At 36.3% G+C, this 27,819-nt stretch overlaps 3 protein-coding genes and 1 long non-coding RNA gene across 9 annotated transcripts in view; 2 read left to right on the plus strand and 2 right to left on the minus strand.

Annotated features, from left to right (window-relative positions):
* Window positions 1–2,658, minus strand: part of LOC119653861 — a 20,773-nt gene extending 18,115 nt beyond the window's left edge. For 2 of the 3 annotated variants that reach the window (XR_005249767.1, XR_005249766.1), the window contains exon 1: window positions 2,644–2,655. This is a non-coding gene — a long non-coding RNA (uncharacterized LOC119653861). Of the gene's footprint in view, window positions 1–2,643 lie in introns of all 3 variants that reach the window. The other variant, XR_005249765.1, reaches the window with a different exon arrangement.
* The window catches only part of LOC119653859 (muscarinic acetylcholine receptor DM1), a 27,734-nt gene extending 14,146 nt beyond the window's left edge, over window positions 1–13,588 (plus strand). Inside the window, exons 3-5 of one of the 2 annotated variants that reach the window (XM_038058915.1) lie at window positions 5,508–5,685; window positions 7,392–7,579; window positions 8,515–13,588. In XM_038058915.1, the coding sequence (XP_037914843.1) occupies window positions 5,508–5,685; window positions 7,392–7,579; window positions 8,515–9,292 (1,144 nt within the window). In that variant the 3' untranslated portion in view covers window positions 9,293–13,588. The remainder of the gene's footprint in view (window positions 1–5,507; window positions 5,686–7,391; window positions 7,580–8,514) is intronic. The other variant, XM_038058917.1, reaches the window with a different exon arrangement.
* Window positions 13,589–13,736: 148 nt separating this feature from the next.
* LOC119653860 lies at window positions 13,737–14,806 on the plus strand. Its single transcript, XM_038058918.1, has 2 exons — window positions 13,737–14,214; window positions 14,379–14,806. The coding sequence occupies exons 1-2, from the start codon at window positions 14,031–14,033 to the stop codon at window positions 14,666–14,668; spliced, it is 474 nt and encodes a 157-aa protein (XP_037914846.1). The 5' UTR covers window positions 13,737–14,030; the 3' UTR covers window positions 14,669–14,806.
* Window positions 14,807–22,602: 7,796 nt separating this feature from the next.
* LOC119655267 (serum response factor homolog) overlaps window positions 22,603–27,819 on the minus strand; it is a 95,827-nt gene continuing 90,610 nt past the window's right edge. The window contains exons 3-5 of one of the 3 annotated variants that reach the window (XR_005249894.1): window positions 26,547–26,676; window positions 26,361–26,492; window positions 26,136–26,269 (exon numbers count right to left, since the gene is read on the minus strand). Coding sequence is in view for 1 of the 3 variants with exons in the window: in XM_038061078.1 (XP_037917006.1) it covers window positions 22,974–23,233; window positions 26,011–26,269 (519 nt within the window). In the remaining 2 variants the exon portion in view is untranslated. Of the gene's footprint in view, window positions 23,234–26,010; window positions 26,270–26,360; window positions 26,493–26,546; window positions 26,677–27,819 lie in introns of those variants that run through there. The other 2 variants (XM_038061078.1, XR_005249893.1) reach the window with 2 other exon arrangements.

A 27,819-nucleotide genomic window follows, 5' to 3' on the forward strand; every position in this document is an offset into this window, starting at 1 on the left:
TTTATGTTTTTTAAACTTAAATTTGTAATCCTAAGATTTCCTTTCCAGTAAAATTCAAAAATATATTAATCTACTATTATTAAGTTGATTTGAATATAAATCAGTATGAGAACTTAGGCATTTCACCCTTCATAATAGTGTCATAGTGTAGTGCACTTTTGTACTTCGTTATTCACACGGGAATGTAATCGCATTTTCCTCGGAAACGGTTACACCTATTGACACCAAACAAATTTGATTGAAACTGAACACATATGTATGGAGTGGGTTATATCATTCTACGTGGAATTTAAGGGGAGTCAGCACACATGCAAAAGGGGGCTGTAACTTTTTTTCCCACCAAATATAATCATATGGGGTATCAAATGAAAGACATGGATTAGTACTTTTCAAAATTTTAACATTTAATTCATAAGGGGGGAGGGCGAAGGCTGCAAAAAATCATTTCTTTCACGGGACCATTCTCAGAACCTGTCCAACCGAAGAATCTGAAAATAATCAAGAAGCTGGTGTCGAAATACCTTTCATACTGATATCAATTCAAATAAAGTTAATAGTATAATAATTACTAAAATTTTTATCATTTGACTGCAAAACCACCCTTAAGTCCATCCTAGAATCATACATGCACTCATTTTGTAGTAATAGTAGTATGCTCTATGCTCTATGATCTTACCAAGTTTGGTGAAAATCGCACTATTATTAACGAAGTTATAATAGGGCAAAATTGTCGCTTCACTGCTAATTCGAAGACTTTGAGTGTCAGTAGCAAACAAAAGTGAATATTCCGACATAATATACGCACATACATACATTACGTGCTGGGGGCTGTGACATGTTTTTATAACAGAAAGACACAAAATTGTTCATACCTGAAGCGTCCAGCTTCCGGTTTCCCGACTTGTGTGTTTCTGTTGAAGGTGAATTCCTGCACACTTGCTAATAATGTTGAAGCCTATGCAGTTGACTATTATCGATTCAACACTTGCCAGAGCGAATTATTTGTGTAAATGGCTCTGGAAAAATAGTGCACAATTGATTTTTTAACTGGGTACAAGTAGAACTGCCAAGGTTTCTCACACAAAGCAAAAAAAACCTTCCCTATCTAAAGCGTTCAGCTTTCGGTTTCCCGACTTGTTTTCTATGTGTTTTGAATCAGATTCGTGATCCTGTACCTGTTGAATTGTGGAATGATTTCCACGGCAATGAAATTGGTGAGCTGGTATAAGACTTTGATTCACAGTGATTTGCTTAAATTACTTTTAAATAACTTGATTCTCTGGCTCCTCCCCTGGTTTATGGACCATTATAACCTCTGCTAGTTTCCATTGATGATGAGGCATTCTTCTGGTAATTCTTTTAATATTCTCCCTGTAGTAAGTTAGTAGCCAGGAGCTTTATTTAATAAAATCGATTTAATGTGTTTGTTTTAATTTTTAACCTTAGCTCATTCAGTTTTATACGCCGTATTGGTTAATGGTCAGCTTGTTGGACTGGAATTAGGCATATGGGCGCTTGTGTATCCAGTGGTTGGAAGATATCCTTTACAAAACGAACACAGTTCCGATTTTCCTGTTTAATAGATGGAATCTGTTGTCATGGTCTACTTCTATAGTGAGTAGTGTGGTGTCAAATTTGAAACATATCTGCTAGTCAAAAAGACATTTGTTTGAATTCAACCCCACTCCTTATTGGTTCAACCTATGAAACGAGTTCTTAAGTGGTTGGTAGACTCTTCAAATGCAGATGAACCGACTTTGCCATCGATGTAGGCATAGTAGGAGTCCAAACTATTTGATGAATCGTGGAAACGTTTGCAATGCGTTCCGTAGGTCGAATATCATACTCGAATACTCGTATGCATACGGGTTATTTAATGCACACCTATCTGGATCATAGTATTGAATTCCTTTTTCATGTAGCTAGTGATTCTGTTGTTGTGACTATGTGATGCACACACGCCATTATTCTGGCTCCGTCCAGTAGGATGTGATGCTACGGGGTTCCTTCTAACCTTGGTTGGTATTGTACATTTTGCCACCTACCGTTGGTCGGTAGCCTGAGTGATTAAATTTTAGAGAAAATCGTACTGAAAATCTGAAAAAGAAATCTATTCCGGCTATAGGTTTAAAAACGTCCGCTATTACAAATCTTCAACGGAAACCCCGACGAAGGCGGTTGGTGATTGAGTGTCAGGTTGGCGATTTCATATGTGCCCCATAGGCTCAAACCATGTCTTTTTACATGGTCCTTGGAATTTCGAACCCGACGCCTGTGTTTATGAGGAAATGTGTTTTGTTATTTTTATCAAACATAAACAAGCGGCATGTTTAACGACTTGAGATGACGTTTTTTGAAGACAAGCTGGTCACTAGCTGGATTAAATGGGTTTCTGTTGCTGAAGGTGAGGATGTTGTTATATCTGACTTTGCTTCCGCGATGTTTGTATTGGCTAGCTATCTATCGTCGCCATAATCGACTGAAGAGTAGACGATATACGTCGTACCCATAGACTTCGACTGAGCGGCTTTGAAGTTGCGGTGCCGCCAAGACTCTATGGAGATACTGCGAGGGTTTCTCCTAACTGGAACACAACCGCTTAATTAGTTGTTCACGTAAGCGGTTGTATAAGGTATCTGTTACCAAATCTATAATGATGTCACTGTTGTTGGTCCTTGAGGTGTTTGCTGACACTATTTATACCCGTATGTGCTCTCATCATACTGCTTTTATCGTTATTGGAAATTCTCCTTTTCAATATTAAATTAATGTCGCCACTCTTTGGGTATTACCAGGTGTGTGGATGAGTTGCCAGTGGAATTTTAATGAAAGCCTCTTAGATAAATTTAATGGATTTATTATGTATATGGAACACCTGTTTTTCATTATGACATGTTCAATGCAAGAGTTTCGAAAATGCTAATTTTTTTACCGACCTTTACTTAAGAGGGAAGAACCCCCCAGACAACAGATTTGTCAATAATTTTTTTTGCAAACAACTGCGAATAAAACTACAGATTGACATTGATATTTAAATGTATTATTATTATTCTGTTAAGGGAAAGTCGCACCGCATCCTTGAAGAACTATTGTGCCCCTTTTACTGGTTATAGTGTACCTATTGACCATAGTATTAGTATAGTTTGGAACTTTAGTACGTTCCCAACTTCCAGATCTTTCAGCTTTGCATCTGGTATTAATTGTTCTCCCAGATGCCTCGACCTACTTTGCACAAGTGCCGGAAACTGTCCCAGGACGTGTATAGAGGTTTCGTCCTCCTCCTCACAAAACCTGCAGGCAGTGCCCGTAGATATCCCTAGCTCACCTAGGTGATAGTTCAGTCAACAATGACCAGTGAGAATTCCCACTATGATTTGCAGGTTCTTTTTGGTGAGGTTTAAGCAATCCTTTGTGCGTATGGGTTCGTATCCCCCAATAAGCACCCTGGACTGCTCCATCCTTGGTAGGTCCGCCCAGTATAATTCCCTCAACCGTTCCTCTTCATTTCTTAGATCCATAGCCATGAAACCTTGAAAAAATGGAAATTTGAATACAATAAGAATAAAATACTTTATTTTTTTATAAACAAATTGCTAAAAACAATCTTTTTAGTAATAATGAATGTAAACTTTTAGGTATATGCAATTTTTGAGTTACATTCGACAATGCAGGAAAAAACATGTTTTGGAGAAAAATGTCAGTATAGTTTTTGCCCTTTTAAAGTAGAGTTAAAAGCAGTTTATAGTTATCCAAGCTTAATTTGCATGCCAGGACCATAAAGCAAGCCTTCTACTTCGGAAAAATATTCATTACGGCTGCATTGTTTTTCCAAGAAGTGTAATACTTGTCTGAGTAACAAACTAAAAGGCATAGAACGTAAAGAGTGGGCTTGAGTAACCGCTTTTACTAATTCTAACGCTCATAACGTCACGATCAATTTTCTTCAAAAGACATTTAAAGTTATAGTAGATCAAAGTTCTGCTTTGCGTATCAATTTACGACCTGAAAGAATCATTTACCCAAAAATTATAACATAAAAAATCACAAAACCTATAAAAGGTTTTGTGATTTTTTATGTTATAATTTTTGGGTAGGAAATAGGAATAGGAATAGGAAACTTCAGCTTCTTTCAAAGTAACCGACTAGGCTAAACAGACTAACTCGAATTCAATCAAATGTTTGTGTCGGGAGCTGGGGAAGAAAATATGTGGTAAAAATTGCATAAATTTTGATAGGTTTGATGAAAGAGGAGCCAAAACCGTCTTTTACATAAAACCTTGAAAATTAAAAACAGAAAAACTTATTTTCTTTTCAAATCCCGATGGCATATACTTCATAGAATGTGTTTTGATATTTCTAAGATATTTAGAATTGTTATCATATTTAAAATCAGTAATACTTTTGCATATCAGATGGAGAATTGATGATGCCTATCTGTTCGGTACTGGTTGAAAATCCACTGAAATATCTTTGAAATCATCTAGCAAATGTGTTGCGACGTAGCCTTGCTATTATAATCCACTCATTAATGAGAAGATTTGGGATGAAGCGAACTATGTATGAGTAGAGTTTAAGGGATTACAACCCGTTTTTCATCCTGCAATTCCGTTTTCCTTCAAATCCGTTTTTAAATATGTGGTATTTCACATTACATTTCATATGCTAATCGTACAAGCAGGATCTTACGATCGAGTGGTACAATGTTGAACAGATTAACACCCCTTGAACTATATACGTTAGAATGCATGGAAGCAACTCAAATCTGGGAGAATGGAGAGGAATTGCTCATATTTTTCTATTATGACCAATATGTTAAAATTGTGCAAAACTGAAAATTGGTCTGCTCTTTCCTGAATAAATTGCGTTTGAGTATTTTTTAATTATTCTTATGAGTCAGGACAAAGGGCCTTTATCCAAGGTATTATCAGCTTCTTATTTCTATAGAGAAACAATTTCCCAGGAGGCCATAAAAATCGATATCTTTATTTCAACTCAGAGTATTGATGGGCAAAATCATTTTTTCGTTGAAAGATGCAGTCCGTATTTTTGAGGTCGGCGTGAATTACGTATTCTTCCAGAGAACCAGAGGTGTTGGATAGATCGATACTTACACTGTAAGATGAGAGAACGATTATAGGCGACTCATCTTTCCTGGTGCAGTCCTCTTACAGCCAATAGTACCAGTCTGTGTCACTACGATTAGTGCAAACTCACTCAACCGTCAGAAAACGGCGGGGGGAGGGGGGGGGGGTCTTAATTTTACTATAATCTTCTAACTTGGGTGGTTTACATAGTTAATTTGGAGTTCAATGATGGATAATTGACTTGATTATAATGATATGATTGAACTATCAATCATGCTTCTCCATCTACTAAGATGGAGAAGCATCACATAACCCCGTGATAATACCGGACTTACATGATGCTCCATATCGGATTGCATTTCATTATTATATTAGCAAATAGCGTTAGCATCTACAGTTTTTGTTTTTCATACTTTCTTACAGTGATGAGACTACTGCTGTAAATCACTCTGGAGTTGTTTCAATTTCGCATGGAAGCGACCACGATGGATGGCGCCGACCTAGATCAGAGTCCTCTGCTGATGCTGAGAGTGTTTATATGACTAATGCTGTTTTGTCGGATTCGGGCTATGGGCATGGAATTCACTCGAAAAGGTCAAGTGTAAGTATTTATTTTCTAAATGATAAGTAAAGTTGCTTATGGTCAACATGTACATATAAGATACTGCGCCGATTTACTTCTATAAAATGAATGTCTGCAAACCATGCAGAAGTACACCATTCTATATTCATTTTCGATGTGTTGTTCTCGAAGGATAACCTACTACCAGCCATCACCACTAAAGTACTTTGGTTTTTTACGTGAAATAAAACCTTATTAAAATCGATTCAATATTTGTCTGTCTCTATGTCTATCCGTCACACCCATTTACTCGGAGTCGGAGTGTTCAAATAAAGTTAATAATGGGATTTTACCATGATTTAGAAATTTACACGAAGGAAGATTAAATTCATCTTCATCATTTGATTTTTCATCAGTATAATTGATATAATATTAGACACAATTCTGGAAAGTTTGAAGGTAATCCACTTATTACTAACATAGTTATAGAAGGTCAAAATTTTGTATTCCATGTGAATCTACTGTACTCCAGGGAGTGTATGACATCATCATCATATAAAGTGAACTGACATGAACGCGGTCCCATTTTAGCTTTTATCTTTTGGTTCTTTTTAGTTATTTGTATATTAGTACCAATTACTGGAGACAGGTATATTTATATGTTAATAAAGATTGCGGATAATGTCCTATTCAGATATATATATATCTACGTTAGTGCCAGTGGTATTCAACTGTCCTACTTATATATGTGCATATGCATGCTTTGGCGCATGAAGTAAAGTGGAAATATTCAGATGCGTGCTATTAATTTAGATAGATATATATAGATATAGATATACATATGTATTTATATATAAATCCGAATTTGGTAATAAGCAATGTTTGTTTAGGATGATAATAGTATTTATGTCTCCGATAGGTACATATCGGAAAGTTTGGGAATAAATGAAAAAATATTTAAAATTTTTAGCTATAGTATGTACGAAAAGAAAAACGTGCATAGAAAGTTCTTCACCTAAGGTGAACACAAAACTTTTATCTATGAAACATCCAGTTCCAATGTTCTGACTTGTTTAAGTAGGTAGGTCCGAACCTAATCGCCTGGTACTTAATACTACTGAAGAACTATTGTGCCACTTTGCTGGACATAGTGTACCTCAACTAGTGTCTTGCTGATAAAAATGTTGCTTTGCACAGTTGCTGAACATAGTTGTCCGGAACCCGGGAGCAATTATTATTTTTTAGTGGTTTAGTGTAGTATCAATTCAAAACGTTTTCGTCCCTCATCATTTTATGATTTTCTTTTCTATTGTTCACAAGTCTTTCAATTCCATCGAGCCGACTACGCTTGTGAAAGAGACAAAGACTAAACAGAAAGAAGAAGACGTCTTTGAGTGCCATTATGGCATATTTTGCTGTGCGAGCATCAGTTGCGGAAGCACAAGGTTGATAGACTTACACTCAACTGCTTTAGCTATACCGCTTTATTGCTGTTTTAGAATGTTGAAAATTCATATAAAAAACAAATTTTTTAACTTTCGTTTTATCTTGGTTATCAAAATGTTTGAGGGAATCGTAATGTATGTAAACTTTGGTGACGCATTTAAGCGAGTGGGATTTGCTGGAGAAAATTTTTTTGAAGAACGATGACAATACTCACTATGATCTATGATCTTTTTTCGGAAAGTTTTCCGGTATATCTCCAATGACACATAACTAATACTCATTATTTTTGTTTATTTCAGATCACAAATCCTGGCGGCCTAAAAAAATCAAATACATGTTTTGGTGGTATTAAAGAGTGGTGTATAGCGTGGTGGCATTCAGGTCGTGAAGATTCAGAAGATTATGGTTATGAGCAAGAGGAACCATCAGATTTAGGGTATGCAACACCTGTATCCATAGAAACTCCTTTACAAAGCTCCGTATCCAGGTAGTAACAATATACCAATGAAAACAAAATTATAAAATTATCAAAACGAAACTGGCCATGCATTTTTCCGAACATATTTGTGACTAAAAAGTCAAAGTTTCGTTTGGAATACTTTATTGGTTTCGAAGTTGCTATTTCACTTTACAAACTAGATCGCACCTTAGGAATTTTGTTGATGTTCCTGTGAAATGCTCTTTTGAGCGGATGTATGACCGTATGTATGTGTGTGTATGTAAGAATGCCAGCATTTCTTTTTTTTTTCTTTATTGTTGTTTTTTATTCCGCCTTGCGAGTCCGAGTCAAAATTAGGATTTTACATTGTCGTTAAAATCAATCACTTTAAGAACAAATGGCACCACTTTGTTTGTTTTTATATTTGTGAATATATTTCACTCTAGTTAATTTAATAACGTATCTGGCAATTGCATGTTATCTTAAAGGGGGATTTCAAATAAGAATTGAGTTATTGTCTCATTTTATTTTCTAAGAAGTTCACTAATTATTTGACTGAGTTGAAAACTTGAGGATTCATTTCATCCAAACAATCTTTCCTTAAAATTTGTCTTAGAAAGAGAGAGTTCAAGTTATTCACATATGATTAAATGGATGATTTTATGATGATAATTTTATATAGCTCAAGGCTTAGAGGAGGACTTCGCTTTATTTTACTACCTAACGGTTGCAAACAATGAGTGACTTTGTTCAAGACACCTAGATTTGGTTTTTATTAGGATAAGCATTCATTGGTGAAATATACTTGTTTTGACTGATTTATGTTAAGAGTTCATTTCAAAATTTATATTTTCGCACAGGGGTGTTGTTTTACTGCAAATATTACTTTCAGATAGCTTGTTGTTTGTATTTACTTACCTATATTTTTCGAAAATTCTAACGCTTAGTTATTGCGAAATTATTTTGCTTTTTATATTTTTCAGATGTACATCTTTAAATGTAATTCGAGATCCGTACGCAGCGGGTCGACCTGGCATGGTGAGCATTATACCCGACGTATCACCCACACCTCTGCGACCACCACTAGCGCCTCTTTCTCAACTCCAAGAAATTCCGGGACCACGTGATTCTCGATCATTACCAAACAGTAATCGACTCGGTTCACGATCAGTTAGTCAAGACTCAGTGTATACCATTCTAATACGTCTGCCGCCGGACGGTGGACAAGGAGATGAGCGTGCACCCTCTATTAAGATGATTCAAGATGATGTTCCTTTACCAGTGATGTCAGTACCACCTCGACGACCGTTACCGTCACGTGACTCCGAATATAGTCTCCCGATTGGACGAAGAATGTCTCATGCGCCTGATATTCGAATACCACTGAACGCTAAAATCATTCCTAAGCCGCTAGCCAAATCGCAGCCGTTAACAAGACAAGCAAAAAAGAAGAAAAAATCACAAGAAAAGCGTCAAGAAACGAAAGCAGCTAAAACTTTATCTGCCATCTTGCTAAGTTTCATCATAACCTGGACGCCATATAATATTTTGGTGCTATTGAAGCCATTGACGACATGCACAAATTGCATTCCCCAAGAACTGTGGGATTTTTTCTACGCACTTTGTTATATTAATTCGACAATTAATCCAGTTTGCTATGCGCTTTGCAATGCGTCTTTTCGACGGACTTACGTTAGGATTCTAACATGCAAATGGCATACGAGAAATCGAGAAGCAATGACCCGAGGGGTTTATAATTAGTTGATAAGATACTAAATTATTCTAACATAATTACTGAAAATTTTCCGAGATAATTTACATTAACGCTCTGTTTTTCGGAGTATTTTTTTGTGAAAAGTACTGAAGCAATTTTTAAAAAATTTCTGTCGGAAAATCGTATTTGCCAGGTGAAATGCCTAGTGCATGCTCACGTTATCTTGGGCTGCTTTTCATATTTGCAATATTTACGCTCAGCAAGATTCGATCATTTGGAACGAGTTTATGAAATAGGTACATATTGGGAAAGCCATGTGCGAGGGGAGGGAAAGAATTCATGAAAACTCTTCATTTTTCGGTTTTGTTACCGCTTCGAGGCCTCCAAATCCGCCCTTCCAACGACACTATTAATAAAATGACAGAGTAGAATCTTTATTCATAAAAAGGGTTCCTAAGTTATGCTAAAATTTTTGTAAAAAAAATAACTAAGATGACTTTCCTTTATGCAATATATACTTTCATATTTTATACTGTCACTGATTTGTTGAGTTGAAATTGAGACTTAGTCGAGACTATAACTATGCATGTGGACTTAGGCTGTTTCTCTATAAAGGTACAGGGAGTGCAAAGGAATAAATTATACTGTCTAATTGACTTAATGTTTTTTGAGAATAATATCGGATACCTAAATTTGTAATAATAGCTGCTATGTTGCAATGAATAGAGGAAACGTTCTTAAATCGCATACTTGCACTGCAGTCAGTAATTATTCCTGGGGATACCTAGGTGATTTATGCAATCTTCTTAGCTTACCGAACAGAAAATAAAAATAACCGAAAACAAATAAAATGAGGATGATTGTTTTCAATAACAGCTTAGATTAAACATGAAACACCACCAACAGCTGGATTACTACAAATATTATTTAAAACTCTAGACATATCTTACATAGTCTAAACTATATATCCTCCTGAATTTGAATTATTGAATTATTTGCTGTCAACTTACAATTCAGTGAAAATTTTGTTCATCCATCTTCTATACATTTTTCCACTTAGCAATTTCATGTAAACCACATATGTGTAATGTTATATATAACAATTCAATAGAACTATTACATGGAACAACAAAAAAATAAAGCGACTTCTTATAAAAAAGTTATGATCTGAAAATGTAAAAAAAAATCCCGAAAATCTTTTTGTACATACAATTGGTACCGAAACCAAATGTTAAAGCGAATTCTAAGTTTAATTTAGAGGGAAGCGAACGCAAGAGAAAGTAGTTAAAATAGCTAAGGAAATTGTAATAAAATATTCTGAAAAGTTTAATCAATAGTTTGTAATACTTTTTCATACTCGTTAGCTATTGATAATAAAAATAGGTTATTGATTGATGTTAGAACGCAAATTGAGAAAGTATTTTTGTTTGTTAATGTATATTTTCAAGACCGATACTTTTGCAAGTATGATTATTTAAATTATTTCAGGACAGGCTACATACTGAAGTCGAAAAGCATAATTTCCTTTTGAAATTTAGAATATATATGATCCAAATTTATTTACCTAAATTATTTAAACAGTGCCATTTCTATTTGAATTATTGAATACAAGTAAGAAATGAAAATGAAATCAAAACTATATGTAAAAATAATATTTAAGTATCGAGACGACATAAACAGCTACTAAATGGAAACAAACAAAAGTACTAAGATTATATTACCAAACAAATAGGAATTATATATATATATATATACTTTGTATATGTGAAGACTAGATTAGCAAATACTACCCCAATTGAAGAAAGAAGACTAGACATAGATGAAATATTATATAAAATTTTCACATTATTTTCTTTTTTTTGTGTTATTCTGAAATTTTCTTTTATACAAGCAAGTAAATTTTTTTCTGAACGAATGTTTACCAGTTTTCAACACAGCTACACATTTTAATGAAAAATACTCGGGCTTTACAGGAACAGAAATCCAAAGAGTCAGTCACAGCAAAAAAGAATAAAAGCTTTAATTATTATTACAGTACTATATAAGTTAAACATATGGATTTAGTAGATAATAAGCAGAAAAATTTCACCTGATAGGAGATAGCACATCTTTTATTGATATTATAGTTTCCACTCGAAATAGGGAGACCACGACTCTGAATGCGAACTAAAGCCCGCGATGTATTATATTGTTTTCCATTCATGCAAACCAAATTTATATTTAAGGAAAAACGGAACAGAGGGGATATTATGCACCTGATAAGGAATCAAATACAGATGTAATTTATTGGACGTTGCTCAATGTTCATTGGAATAAAATAACAGCGATTTTTTCCTCTATAAAACAATTAATTATGTTTTTGTTTTCAAGAGCGCTTATGTAGTTAGAAAATATGGTAAAAAATGTTTAGTTTAATAATTCTTATCTAAAATTAAATTTTCGTTTATTGAAAAATTTAACAATATTTCATACGATGTCTCCAGGAAGATTGATATTGACAAATCGCATTCTAAATTTTCATATTTTCATCTAAAAATTGGTAACTTGTTGAACGCACGTTTTTGGAGGTGAATATTTTATACTTGCCGCACTCACTGTAAGGGTAGATCAAGGAATTTCCCCTCACTCCATAGTTATCTGCATTACAGCTATTATTCAGCAAAGGCAAATTAAATTAAACTTGCAAGACACACGCACATTGATACAAAACTAATTTATCAACATGTCAAAAACTACAACCTAATACGTGAAAAACCAAAAAAAAAAACCTAAAAGAATTTTGTAAAAGAAAGAATTGTATAAAAATTTATAATATACGGGTAATCCAAAAAAATACTTATATATGAAAAATGAAATGATATGATGACAAATATGTATGTATGTTTATTAAAAAAAAAGAAAATGAAAATAACAGTGAAATATCAGTAACTCATTTTATGGTTCCTAACATTCCAGGAAATAGGCAAAATTGACATGGTAAGTATATGAATTTGAGTCAAACCTTAACGGTCCCAATATCAGGAAAAATTAAAACCGAAATAGTATAATGACAACCTTTTTGGGTTTCTCGCTCTTTATTTAGTATACAATAATAAACTGACATATATCAGTATTCCAGCATCTTCGGTAATTATGTTTTCCAATGAAAATTTTTTTGAGAAATTACAAATTCCACTAAATTAGTATATTGAAGCTTGATAACTAACTACACCAATTCAGCGTTTTTACATAATATAACTGGAAGTGCAAGATACACAACCCCATGTGAGGTTCTCAATTTCCGATTGGTCTGAAATTTGTTGTTATCAAGTAATTTTGCAGAAAAATATAAAAAAAAAAAATACAAAATTTGTAGCCGTTTGCTACATCAATATGCAACACTATTATTATTATTATTATATTATATAAATTCATTTTTCAAAAAGGAAACAAGTAGCTCTATCAATATGGTTGCATGGTGCACAAGGGTAAATCCATACTCCCTGCTACAAACTTAGCTTTTATTAAGTTTTTTATAATTGCAGAAAGGTATAAAGATGATAATGAACTGAACATATTCTCTTCAAATCAGAAAGAACAATTACATCTATGACGTCAATGCGGATTTGTGAACTAAAATGCTATTAACATTAGTAATAATATCAATTAACATGAGGGCAATCCACCTTACAAGGTCATGCCGTATACTGTTCAAGGCGATTATCACGCGCCTTTTCTTTTTCGTTTGTGCTCTCATATGACATTAGATCCGTAATACACCCAAACATGTACAGCTCGATTGTCCTTCGCCACAAAGCACTATTCTGCGCCTACTCACGGCAAACACAATTTTCTTAATTGCTAACTACGACAGTTCTATCTCTTTTATCGGCCAACAAAATCATTTTAATTTTCGGAGGCGACTAATGCTGCTATTTCACTTGTGACATTAGTGTACGTATCGTACTCCTGCCCCGCTCTGCGAGCTTATCGTCCTTACAATCATTAGTACAACGTATTAACTTTCCAATATACAAGTACATCAAATATGCAGTTATGACAGGAAATCACTATTGTCCGTCTAACCACCATTTCCATACTGGGAAATAGCTCCCTCCCTTCAGCCTTTCTTGTCTTCCTCTTCCATCGACCCAGTTGTTTGCCACCGTAATTACGTTTCCGTATATATGGAGAAGACGGATCTTGGCTTTGCATCAGGAGGAATAAATTATCATACTTAGGAATATTCTATCCACTTTATACCCGCCGGTCGGATTATTTCATTCGAAATTTCAGTAGATTTTCTCTGCCCTTACGTTTATAAATTTTAACTCTCTGGACGAACTTCCAACAAGTTTATCAACCTCTGCTCCTAATGGTCGGCTCCGTGTTTGAAAGCGCGGGCTTGAAATGGACATGAAGGTCAATAACAACCACTATAAACATTCAATTCAATCCGAATCGGAACGTAATGGTCTGTCTAAGTCAGTATAAAAATCCTGTGTCAGTTGCAATTGCCTTCCTGAACGGAAATCAAGACATTTGATAAGTAAATTCAGTCCACTTCATGTTTCATTCGTCCTCACTCATCCGTATTCGTTAATTCTGTGAGATTTTTTTTATTCAGCTAGCTTTTTCATTGAAAAGCAGAACAGACAATTTTAATTCCTATGAACTTTGTGGTGTGAAAAACCCGTATTAAACTGGAAAAACTGGAATTATAAATATATAATTGGGAACGTGTTTGAATGAACTACATCCCTTTCCATTTTGCACTGAAGGGAAACGATATGTCACCTGTTTAATATGTTGCCACGAAAGTCTGACTGTAGAGTTCATCGAGTGAAACCATTGAAAGAATCGGAAAATTTGAAAATGGGGTGTGCCGCGTCCCAGGCAGGGTTATCTCATGCAGCGCAGACCGACATTATTGGAAAAGGCGATGTAGATGAACCTACGATTTCTGCATCACTAGATCCTGTCCAATACCGTAAGTCGTAGCAAATACATCCATGCAAATATATTAAAAATTATGTTTTGACTTTTATTTAACTGTAATAATGAAATGTAGTGAATGACGAAAATAGGACTTGTAATTTTTTTGATTATTTATATTATTGGATACTTTTTTATTAAGACAATTTTGTCATGCAGCACCGGCAGAGGCATTCGAAATACCAATCGCCGATGGGCACGAACACGGAGGTGATGACAGCCTTATTAGGAAACATCCACCCAAGCGACTACAACGTCTAACTGAAGTACCTTTAGTTGAAACAACGATTGAAGATCTTGAAGAAAAGTTAGCTAAAGCTGATATTCGCCGACAAAGGTACTTGCAGGAAAAAGCAGAGAGAATTGAAAGTTTGGGGAGCACGGGTTTAAAAAACAAAAGCCAAGACAAGGAGGAAGATGGACATGAAGGCAATAATAAAGACATTTAATATGTAAGTCAATACACGGCGAATTGAATGTGAATCGGAAAACTAGTGAAAAACTTGAAAAAGTTCTGAAGGCACAAGGTAACATGTAACACCACTTTGTACTTACCTGCTGTTTACAACAAATAAAACCTGTGATTGCTTGAATGAAAAGCTTTCCATTTTAATTACACTTCACCTTTTTGTTCTCATCTCCAATTAACCATTAGTGTTATGCCGGATTCGCATGTTTGCCAAACCTCAAGAAACCATCATTGAAACTTTTGGATAGTGTTTAGCTTGCGAGCGCTTGTGGTCGATCCGATCGAGTATCGGTCTTTTGGACAAATCAAACGTATTTGCTTGGCTGCTCAGAAAACAGGAAAGCACTTCCAATCGGGTGGAGGGCGATGTTTACTCCGCCGAACGTTTGAAGTTTGTGGCAAGTCCTAACCGTGTGGAAACGGCATTAGAACTTTTAGGGGGTTTGATTTTCATCTTTTGTGTTTATATAATTTTGCCTTCATTGCTTCAGGGTACATATACATATCTACTACTTTGATCAATCATTCGTCATTCTCAGAATTGCCACAATATGGCACTGCTACTGACCCGAAAGCTCTTTTGTTAGGTTCTCATATCTGTGCTAACATTGCCTCCAAATATCCGTCTATCCACGTATTTTCGACTAAAAGACTTTGTGTAAAACAAAACTAGATTTAGAAGCACTTTTCTAAAAAAGGACTACATCGATTGAAAAAAAACTTTGGTGAAAAAACTGTAAACTTCCATTCATGCCGTCAGTGGCGTGAGTTTGTATGGAAATTAAAGGAGGGCTCCTCGTAAATAAAAAGTGGAGATTGCATTTTTCTATAAATGTTTTAATGAAGAGTACTCAATGAAAGATTTCAATTAGTATTTTTAGAGGCAGATCTTTACTGAAATGTACGCTTGCTGTTAGAAGACCGCCTGAAGTTTATACTTGTTGACCTCTCACCGGCCTATTTGAAGGCGGATTGCATTATTATGCAAATAGGGTAGTGAGAGATCAACAAGTATAAACTTCAGGAAGTCTTCTAACAGCAAGGGTGCATTTCAGGTACATTTTCTCGAAATTAATTGCAAAACAACCACTAAAGATAACCTAATGATTTTTTTTTATCTAATTTGTACATGTTTTTACTTTTAAAAAATACCCATCCCTTTTCTACGTCTTTGAAAAGTGCTTGCTATAGTCATTGTCGAAATATCACGGGCAACTTTGAGGGACCTTTATTTTAATTTAATTTTTTTCTAACCGAATTTAAAAATGAATTATATATCTTATTAATAAATGTTCCATTGACTATGCTGTTCCAATCGGGATTTTTATTATTTTGAAATTTGCAAATATACATCATTTTATAAAACAGTTGTAATTTGCCCTTTTTTAACTCTTTACTAATAATAATAATAAATATAAATATTTCTGTTAGAAGTGATGTTTAAGATAAAATATGGCATAAAACATGATTGCAGAAGCTTACAATTCAATCCGTAATGCCAGGGCCGTAGCGTTCGTTACCTTATTAAGAAAATATTCTCGGTTGGCCGCATTTTCCTCTCTCCGGGCCCTTTTTGCAGTATTACTCACCCTATGTTCGGAGCGGTCGATGTGTTTTTCGTCTCCCAAACGCGTCACGTCGGTTTCGCCATTTTGTTTTATCAAAAGCCTGATCTGGATACAATCGCGAGGCTTTCAAAACCCCATCTAGCGTATCAAGCTACCATTGTTTCGCCTTTTGGTCGCTTACCATCAACTTCGATGTTCACATCAATCTTGGCGAGCAAATTCTCGTTAGCGCGAATTACGTGACCATACCAACGAAGACGCCTCTCTTGCAATTTTTTCACGATCGGTGCAACACCATATTGATTGTGGATATCCTTACTTCGGATATGATCAAAGCGTGTCACGCCACTAGTCCAACGTAACATCTTCGTCTCCATTACCGCAAGAAGCCATTCATTGCCTTTCACAATGGGCCTACACTCAGAACCATAGAGCGCGACAGGGCGGACGACATTGTGGTAAATTTTAGATTTGAGACGTTCGTTGATTCGTCTATCACAAAGAACACCAGTTGTGGAACTCCATCTCTTCCAGGTTGCGCTAATGCATAAAGTAATTGACCCGAGATATTTAAATTGCTCAGTTCTGAATAGGTCACTGCCATTAACAGCGATTGTTTCATGGGGATCGGTCGTCAAAAATTCATTTTTTTCACATTCAATCTGAGACCGTCATTCCATTTTTGGCCAAATTGATCGGTGACCCCGAGGGTTACCCATGATACCTGATACCGCCTGCCTTTTCATCTACATGATCATTAAAGTCACCTGCAAATATAATATAGCCACCAGCACGCACGACGCAAGACTTTACATCGTGAAGTTGCTAGAAGACATCTTTCTCGGTATCAGGTTGGCCTGTCTATGGAACGTACGCCGTGAAGAAGTGAATAGTGCAATGAGCTGATATAGTGGTGAGCTTCATCATGGCGTCACGGAGTCCCTCTGAGATGGAAATGGCACCACCGTATTGATTGTATGAGCTAGCTAGAGTAACAATTTTTACAACGTTCTCGTTCGATGTCGCAGCTTTTGGCACCAAACCATCAGGTTTCTTGTAGAGCGCTGATATCAATGCGCCTTTTCCGAAGGGTTCTTGTGAATTCCTCGGTCTTTCCAGTCAGGGTGTCAATATTTAGCGTGCAGACATGTATTTCTTTTGCTCGGACTAACTTACTTACGTCCTGACGCTGTCCTTGCGTCAAGAACACTTGCCCATTTCACGACAGGACCGGAGACTGTCCTGCCACGTCAACTGAGATGGATGCCCCAGCATTTCTCCGAGGCACATTGTTACTCAATCCGATCATTTTGTTTTTAACGACATTGGATGCATTTTCTTGGTCAGCCTATCGCGGGACCTGTCATCAAGAGAGATCAGGTAGAATTTAGCATAGTGAAATAACTCCAACTATACTTTATTTATGTCTTTCCCTGATCTCAGCATTTATCATTACATTGTCACCACTCCTAACGGAAATGGTCATAGCGTAGGTAGTCCAATTGGCCCTGTGGTCCGACGTTTTGATGCCACAAACTGCTCTGGTGGGATCAAATGGAGCAGAGTTTAACTGGTTCAACTACCCCGTAGCATTGACGAAGGAAAGCACCTCGCTATCTGACGACTTTAGCGGCTACTAAGTAGTATGAATAGATTCCACTAAGAACAAAGTTTTAATGGCCGCTTGGCTGTCGGTTAGAATGGCTATGTTACGGCGATGGAACTCGGATCATGTCCAGTATCATCAGTATTTCCCTACGGCTCGGCTATTATTATGTATCCGAGAAAACTACCCCATCGGTGAAGAATACTGTGTCATAACCTTGTAACACGTCGCAGGTCTTCCACCAGTGGAGATATTATAAACAAAATTGACAAGATAGTTAAAGGGACCAAATAAAAAAAGAGGGAAAAAGCGGTGTATACTAAATAAATTATGGCGACTGAAACAAATTCTATATATGTAGAATAGACAAAATAACTCAGAAACTGAAAAACTTATCCATATAGGAGTCGTAGGACGGAAATCTGAAAACTCCGTGGTGATAATTATGCGAGCCACCCGAAATTGCACAATCAACTTAAACGCCACGATGAAACATGGGACTCAACGAGGGTCACTCTTCCCTCTTATGTGTCATTAAAAAATCTACTCGTTGACTTCAACACTTTGCATACGTTGTTATGAATATTAATAGTATCACAAACTTGGCTTTATTATTACCGTCATTCTTCTGCAGTTTCCATATTCGTTTCCGAACCGCAAAATCTTTTCCTTCCTGAAATGGATTCACTTTGTTGACAAGCAGCACGCGTTCTACTGTTTGGTATAAAATTAACAAGTACAGAATAGAAACTCGGTAAGCATTTAACCATAGACATCATCAGGAAACTATTTTTCCAACGTTCACGATGCATCGACGATTTCTTAATGATTCATTAATAATAATGGGTCCTATTCGAATATTATCGCTCCCAGTAGGTCCTCCTGGTATTTCTCAGCACTTTTCAGTTCTAACTTGTTTTGTGACTTATGTAAGAGTATTTCATACATTCATACAGTGAAAAAGTTGATCTAATAAAATCTTAAAGGACTTTAAAACCTTCATTTTTGTCCGTATTTGTGATGTACGGTTAAATCAAGCAAGATGATTATTAAACAGATAGTCATGGGACGTGTAGCTATGGGAATAGAAAAACGAGTTATTATTATACCGATCAGAGGCTTTGTATGATTTGTATACAGGTCTCTATTGTAATGGCTTGCATTGAAATAAATGCGTCGCGTTGGACACTGAGAATGCCGTGGACACACCACAGGTGAGTATATGAAACGCTAATTAAAGTTGCAAACAAGAAAATAAAAACCGGAACTACCTAAATTTAGTTGGGACGATGAGTATTGTTTGATTGAGTTGCAAATGAATAATTGATAGGTTTAGCGGAGATCAGAGCAGCCGGTAAAATGGACGTTACAACTTATTTACGTCTCTGCAACCCACTCTACATTTCTGAATGTAAATACTTTTACATTCTGATATGAAATATTTACCAAACGTCAGAAAAATGTTGTTTTTTACTATATGCTGCGGTATCACCAGCAATCACACCAGCTCAGCAGATGACAGGAGGCAGTACCCCTCTGGCATGAGCTTACTCCCAATTTTATTCCATTTACACGTTCATCTTTAGCTCTTTGTTAAGCTTGCTTCTTCTGTCTTTCATGAGGCAATCTAACTGAAGGCCGCCGTGAATGAAGGTAAACCTGATGCGTTTAAGTACTGGTACCGCAAAAATTCCCTGGAAGTGAAACTCAGTATTCCCCGTGGCAAAAGGGAATTCAGTAACGCTATGATCAGGGAAACAAAAGCTGTCGCAAATGACTATGATTTATCTACCGCATCACGGAAGTCTGCTCGCTCATAAGTCGTGAACCCCGGCCAAATGGTTCTTGATTTTGGAAGAGAGGCAAGCAGGATCGGACTGAAGATAAACACCAACAAAACCAAGGTTCTCAGACAGATTGGTCATCGCGCTCCTCCTATCTGCATAATCGGGCAGAACACCGAAGGTGTCGGCCAATTTGTGTAGCTTGGTAGCGTTGTTCCTGCCAACGGTGACTCCGAACAAACAAGCTTACATTGGAGATTTTTCAACTGAGTAGTGGGATCCAAGAAGTCAACGAAAACGTAGCATTTTTCCGTTGTTTAAATGAAAGGGAATATTTTTCACCTGTCATTGAAGAGGAATAATTTGTAATATGATGTTACCTAATTTAATAAATTATAATAGAAATTAAGTAAGTAAACTTTAAATAAAATAATGAAAAGTTGTGTTTAAATTAGCAGTGCATAAATTTTATAGTTGTGGCCTCGATAGAATAGAAAAAAAACGTGACCAAAGCTGAAATCAAGATTTGCACAAAGAAGGACAAAGTTTCCTGTGTCACAATCCACCTTGATCAAGTTGAAGAAAAATTATCAAAGCGCTGTAAAGTTCGTTGAATAGGCCTCGCTGCAAACTTCATTCGTAACTTTGGATGGAGAAATCAAAATCGGAGAGTGAATGTTATCGAACACGTCATCATTTATGATGCCAAGAAGATTCATGACAAAAAACGCATTGCGAAAAAAGAAGGAGGAACTATTCGACTATGCCATACCAATTCATAAATTTTGAAGAAAATTACACGATTCGGTCGATACAATCTTTTATTTTTTTGTTCCGCCACCGCGCTCAGATTAAGTTCGTTCGAAGTATAACGCTGGACGACGGGCGACGGGGGCTTGATTCCTCCAACTAGAGGCCCAGTGTATGTTGGCGGACGTCCCCAGATACAATCAAGAGCTCGTCGGTCAGGATGAGGAATCAATCGCATTCGTCGCCGATATTCTGGGCTCTTCCGTCAACTCGGGAAGCAGCTCATCAGGCGTCTTTCGGTAAGTGAGACAGCAAAGCTGAATTGGATTTATTGTTTGGCGACCGCGCAGGTCCTGAAGTGTTGGTTTTAGCAACTACCGGAGAGCACGAATGACGTACTAGCGTGTGATGAGGGTTGATAAAATCAGGGGATACTCGCGTTCTGTGATCGCGAAAGTATCTCACGATACGACGAAATGGCGTAAGTGCTGCTCTCACGTTGGCAGCGTTGCGTTCAAGAGGGTGGATTAGAGCACGTTCAACATCCACCTCACGAAACAGGCGGTCGGGTAGTCGCACGTGCTGATACCATCGCAAATTTACAGATAGAGCCACTAAATATACCAGCCCATACAAATTTATCGCAACACAACAAAAAAAACTAATTTCGCTGTAGGACGCGGCGTCATCTACTTGAAGCCCAGCTACCCGTCGCCTAAAAGTGTACGACCCCCTTAGTAAGCGCAATTTTCTAAGTGGACACGAGCGCGGGGGTCTCCGTCCTCCCCGTCACCAGACTCAATAATTATTTCTGCAGCAGCTAAAATTAGCGGCAACAAACTCCATGTCCATAAACACTTAGGGTTACAGACAAGTGAATGAGAGTTTCGCTCTGTGTAGGACTTTTTCGTAGCAATCTTTGACAGATCCACCAACTTCTCTTAAGTTGCCAGGGAAAATTTCAACCTGTTCGAACCGCAACACTCCTTCCTCTCAGTCAGTTAAGCATGACGTTCAGCAACACATGCACTCTACTGGGTCTCCAAACTTCTCGAATGTACGCCCTTTATCACCCCAAAAGCTCGTTGTAACGCGGAAAAGATTCAACGAATTCATTGAACAGGGTATATGTAGACCTTTCAACAGTTGTTGGGCATTTCCACCCCATCTGGTCCCCAATCCAATATCGAATGACGATCTTGTGGAGATTATAGACGCCTGAAAGTTCAAACAATTCCGGACCGGTACCTCATTGTTCCCGCGAATCTCCAGAAGGCACCCACACGTTCCAGACCAAGCAGCAGCTGGTAAATGCTACACATTTCAACATGACGAAAGACTTTAGAGGTGGCTGTAAATGTTTCGATGGTGCTGTGAGGGTTGTTAACGATAGGCTTCTTATCCACGATGATGAGCAGCTGAAAATGTAAAAGGAGCACTTCACTACGATTCTCAAACACGTAACATTTGGCGAAATTCCACCTGTCGTGGATAGCACGCCGTTACGGACCTGCAAACAGAAATAAAATCATCTTTGCCGGTAATGTGCTCGCGGAGCTCGTCTTTGCGGCTCGTGGAGTTTCTATGGTCGGTGTTATTTATATATCTAGGTAGATTCGTTTTTACTGACGATGGCATAGTACCTCATTGCCCTTGACGTATTAAAAACGCTAATTCCGCGTTTGCTATTGTGTTCAAAATCTGGAAATGCAGATACCTCAGCACCAATATCTAGTTGAACTTGTTCAACACCAACGTTCTCTCGTGCCCCTGAATGGGAGTAGTACATGGATAGTGACCACTATAATTACTCAAAAACTTGAAACTTCCTTCAACCATGTCTACGACGTCGTATCGGGGTACTCTGGTTTGAGAGAATAACAAACGAAGAACTTCGCTAGCTTATAGGCCAACTACCCCTGGACGTGTTGATCAGCAGGCGAAAGTATCAGTGGAAAGGTGACACACGAGTCGCCCTAAAGCTACGTGGCGCAGAATAGTGGAGACAACGTGTAAGCTTTTCGGAATATTCTAGGACTTGCGGAAGCAAAATGCCAGGAAAAGACAGCAATAGCGCGGGTGTGCGGTTAACGTACCATGCCCCACATAACTGGACTATGACAACCATATATATGTAAAAATACGAACTTCCACGATCCTAAATACTGTTACTTTACACACAACGGGAGAGGAAATAAAGAGAATATTTTGGATATAATTTTGTTTGCTTTATTAAAATCACTTTTACGTAGAAAATGTAATACAGACTCATCTCCGATTTCTATTTTTGTATAACGAAAAAAAACAGAACAACCACTTAAAACATAATATATAATTCAAAAGATAAACTGGCTAATTTCCACTTCTTTCTACTATGATTTTATTAGTATGTTAAGAGGGTAAGTCTTAGGGACAAATTACTAGAAGACGTCAAATCCGGAGTCTTCGGGGTGTTCGATAGAATATTTTAAACAAATTTATGCAAATAGGCAAAATAAGAATAATGACTAAATCATTTGCATTGCATTATAAGAGAATATAAAATAAAAAAAATTAGGATGTAGAGAAAAAATATTCTCAATCAAACATTTCCTCCTTTATTGTTATTTCAGCCTTTGGTGATTGCGTTCGAGTAGTTATAGCTTTATTTCCTTTCGTAGACAAATCTTTCACTTGAGTCTTACTGATTCTGCTACTTTTACTGCGCCCTTGACTACAGATCATGTTACCACTACTATTATTATTTGCTGTTGTGTGATTTGTGATAGCCCCTCCTGGGATCGAGGTGGAGGTTGGTGCAGTCATTGTGATTGGTATTGTGGCAAGTTGGTGTCCATCTGTAAATAAAAATAAATATATGCAAACATATACCACTGAATTTCTTTGCATTGTAATTAATTGCAGATACAATGTCTACATGCTGCTAACGATACTATACTTTTCTTGTCTAGTTTATAACCCAATCATTCCTCAGCCATTGCAACTACAGTGGTCTTTCCGTCAATTCTTTACAAGGTATTTGTAAAAGACAGACAGGCAATATCAAATCAACAGGTAGCACAAATTGCGATGATGCTCATTATGTCTCGAAAAATAATCTTCATATATCAAATTAGTTGCACACTATTATTTTGAAAAGAAATTACTGAGTAAACAACCAGGATGTGCAATCGGCCGTTGTCAATAGAATTACCGTTTGTGTTCGTTTTCTTTTTGCAATCCTATAATGTTAAAAGCATTCTCTGCTAACCTCCTTTCCAAATTTCGTAGATATTTGAGTTGAAGTCATAAACTTAGCGACAGCACACTCTGCCCAACTTTTATCAGGGACTTTTTTGTTAAGCTGATATATAGTACTCGTATTACTATCAACCTTGATTCTAGGAGAGAAGTGTTAAAAAGATTCAGTATTGAACCGCGTACTTGCTTTATAATTATACGTACACGATATGAATGGAGTAATATAGAACAACTATACGTGGAAAATACTAGAGCTCCTTTTTTTTTCATTTTTGAATAATTACATTTCGATACTAATAATAGTCCATAAATCCTTTCTGCCAGGCGGTAGCAAAATATATATTTATATATAATCATGCGTAATGGCGACAGAGATAACAATGAAGCCAGTAATACACAGCAACATTTGATTTGACAGGAGATAGTTTTGCGTTAATAACACACTTCTATTCGATGTTCACACAAATAGAAAGCAAGAATATAGCAGAAGAGCATATATCAAATTGAATGATACATCATGTTTTATTGTTATTTTTAAAAGCTGAGTATCCATTCTTCGATATATACATACAGTATGCAAAATTCGTATTCGTACACCCTATATTTTGCGGGTTTTTGGGTTATTTCTGAGAAATGATAGAAAATTCGTTCAATCTTATATAACAATTTTTTACATAAATATGTATGTAGTTGTTATAGAACATTAATCTTAAATTTTATTTACATCCGTTTGTTCAAGAGAACAATTTCCAAATTCAATCGAAGCAAAATTCGTATTCGTACACCCCGACTAGCGGCTTGAACTCAATCCCTGTACGATATTAATCATTTTGCACTGTAAAATTCTAACGGTAAATTCTTGAAAAAGTGTGGTTGACAGTTCGAGCTAAAGTGTTTTGGGAATTACAAATAAAGAGTTAATTCTTTAACAAATTTTCCAAATGAGTCGAAAAGGTAGTGAATTTTCGAACAGTGATCGTAAGATAGTGATACAGCTATACAAGGATGGTAAATCCTTGAGACAAATTGCAAAAATTATGCATAGGAGTCACTCGACAATTCAATCTGTAGTAAAGATTTACAATTTGTCTGGTAGAATCGAGAAGAAAAAAAGAAATGGAAACAGATTAATTTTGTCAAGGAGACACCAATCCTTTGTTCGGCGTGTTGTTCGACAGGATAACACGATAAGTGCAGTGAAATTAGCAGGACTTTTGCAAAACCAGTTCCAAATTAAAATTACACCCCAAAGTGTTCGGAATTATTTGCGTAGATTCGGTATACAGAGCCGGACTGCCGCTTCTAAGCCATTTATCAACAATGTCAATAGAAGAAAACGGTTAAACTTTGCAAAAAGATATCTAAACAAGGATTTTCGTTATTGGAAACGAGTAATTTTTTCAGACGAGTGCAAAATTAATCTAAAGTTGTCGGACGGACGGGTTCGTATATGGCGAGAAAAAAATACGAGGCTATATCCAAAAAACATGCTTCCTACATTTAAGCATGGAGGTGGTTCGTTGATGATTTGGGGATGTTTTGCAGCTTCTGGTGTTGGAAACTTGCATTTTATTGATGGAATAATGAACGCGAAGCAATATGTGCAAATTCTTAAAACTAATTTACATCAGAGTGCACAAAATTTAGGAATTCGTAGGAAGTATATATTTCAACAGGACAATGATCCGAAGCATACGGCACTTCACACGCGGCTTTGGCTACTCTACAATTGTTGAAAGTGTTTAAACACGCCTCCACAGAGTCCTGACGTTAACCCAATAGAAAATTTATGGTCTATTTTCAAGAAGAATCTAAAAAATTACAGTATTAGGAATAAAGAAGACCTGAAAACTGCCTTGCAGACCGAATGGCAAAATATTTCACCGAACTTAACCCAAAAATTAGTTCAATCAATGCCAAATAGGCTTAGAGCAATAATAAAACAAAAAGGAAGGAAGAAGAAGGAAAGAAGGAAGGAAGGAAGGAAGTACTAAAACTATATTTCTAGCACATTTTTTGAAGTCTGTAGGTGTACGAATACGAATTTTATTTTGAGTTTTATATGAATTACTGTTTTTATTATTAAGTTTAAAATATATTTTATACTTGTTATTATGTACATGAATTAACCTCTTCATTTGCTATAATAATATACAATTTATTTATCTCTTAATGTTATATTTGACTTAAAAATAACAAATAATAGGTAAAAAATGGGTGTACGAATACGAATTTTGCATACTGTAGATAATCATATGTCATATGCGCCCCTAAATGTGGAGCAGACAGTACGACGCTTTTCCCATTATTATTTACGCCTTATTATTACTATTCATTCTGTTGTTATTTTGATTTGATAAAGTTTGTAACTCACCTTCTTCCGTATGCAACTGCAAATGGCCTGATTGCACCCATCCTAGTAAAATCTTTGGTGGTATCTGAGATATTCCTGGTGTTGGGTAAATTGCGCTATTTATACTATTTAAATGGCTGATGCCGCTGCCTTTTAAATTGTCCTGGGTAATGTTTTGATTACTGTTACTTAGACTTGTTGATTCTGGGCCAGGTACAGGATCATCAACATCCGATGAGTCATCTGATTCAATAGTAGAAGATATTGGTGACCGATCATCCTGAGAAATAGAAATAATAAATGGCATTAGAACTATTTGTTCAATTAGATTTTTTTGGATAAGTATGTATTGAATCAACCTAACTGCACACTTAAAATCACACTTATTCTTTTTTAAGCCCATTGAGCTATGGTTTAAGAATACAAATTTTTTCCTTGCTTGTCGGAAAAGGCGACTGCAGGAATTAGAAATTTGTGAGCTGGCAACCTGAAAAATTTTGAAACTACCGAATGCGAATATGGATTACTCTACAAAGTAGAAGTGAAATTATGTTTACCGTCAATGCACTTAAATAAAGTAAGACCCACAGCTTTTACGGTTTCGCTTTCTTTTTGCGTCATGAACGTTTGTGTTTGGCCTTGTCCTTATTCCACTGATGTAGACTTATCGTTTTCGCTGCATTAAATCTATGAATAATTAAACTGATGTTCAGTCTCATATAAAGACAAATAGGAAAAAAATAACAATGAGAAATAGGAGTCCGCGCGAATGTTCTACGCTGCACAAAGAAGCAAACAGGAGACATATGGAAAGCATTCGAAATACTATATACAAACTCTTTTACGCTGGTTTCAAACGACAAGTTATCAAAAAGATTTGCTCCCCTGACTATAGTCTGAATTTTCTTCAAAACCCAATTTGATGATATGCAATAATGTCGATAAGATCGATTGCACTGCTATTGCGAACACATATATATACACATATGTTGTCCCCATTTTATATTCAGCAGAGTTGCAATGCAATATTTCGACATATATGGATATATAATACAAGTGTATTGCATTATTATTATTATATTATATATTAACTGTATACAGAATATTATCTGGGAAGTGTATATCAGAAATAATATTAGAAACAGAGAGCTATTGTAATTTCAAAATATCTAGAATATACAAAAGATATAACTTCGTATCTTAGAAGAATATCACCCTTGCCCTTTTTAAGCGCGTGCTTTGCCTAATTTTTTTCAAGCGAAGAAAGAGAATCCATGTTAAAATTGCTTAACTACAGTATCATTCCAATTACAATAAAGTCGAAATTGTAGACGTTCTTCTTTTGTAAAAGCACCCCTGTTATACTCATAAGTGGAAGGCATTTTTTTAAATTTACGTTGCCATCGAAGCAAGCACACTTCAAATTTAAAGTATTCCCGAAGCATCACCCTTAAAATGAGGCCTTATTGTCGTGTTGAAGAAAATTTAAAAAAACATAACATGTTGAAAATACCAATACATCCTAGTCGTCTAGCGTAATTACCCAGCGTTTCACCTGGTATTCAACCATATTGAAAGTGTTCCTTTTGTTCACATCCACGCTCGCTCCACAGAGACTTTATGTCTAGCTTAGTTTGCCATACAAACATATTTGCATTATATCAGGCAGCCAGTAGCCACCTTACGAGCGATCCCGCAGAGATGCGGCTTGAATCATTGTCCATACCATGACATGAGAATTCTGCTGGATTGATCGGTATTTTCTCTCAGGTATAATTTGAAATACCGCTTGAAAGATTTACTTGAAATTAGAGTTACATGGAAAAGTAT

Source organism: Hermetia illucens, chromosome 4 (genome assembly GCF_905115235.1).
Source record: "Hermetia illucens chromosome 4, iHerIll2.2.curated.20191125, whole genome shotgun sequence".
Taxonomy (NCBI): domain Eukaryota; kingdom Metazoa; phylum Arthropoda; class Insecta; order Diptera; family Stratiomyidae; genus Hermetia; species Hermetia illucens.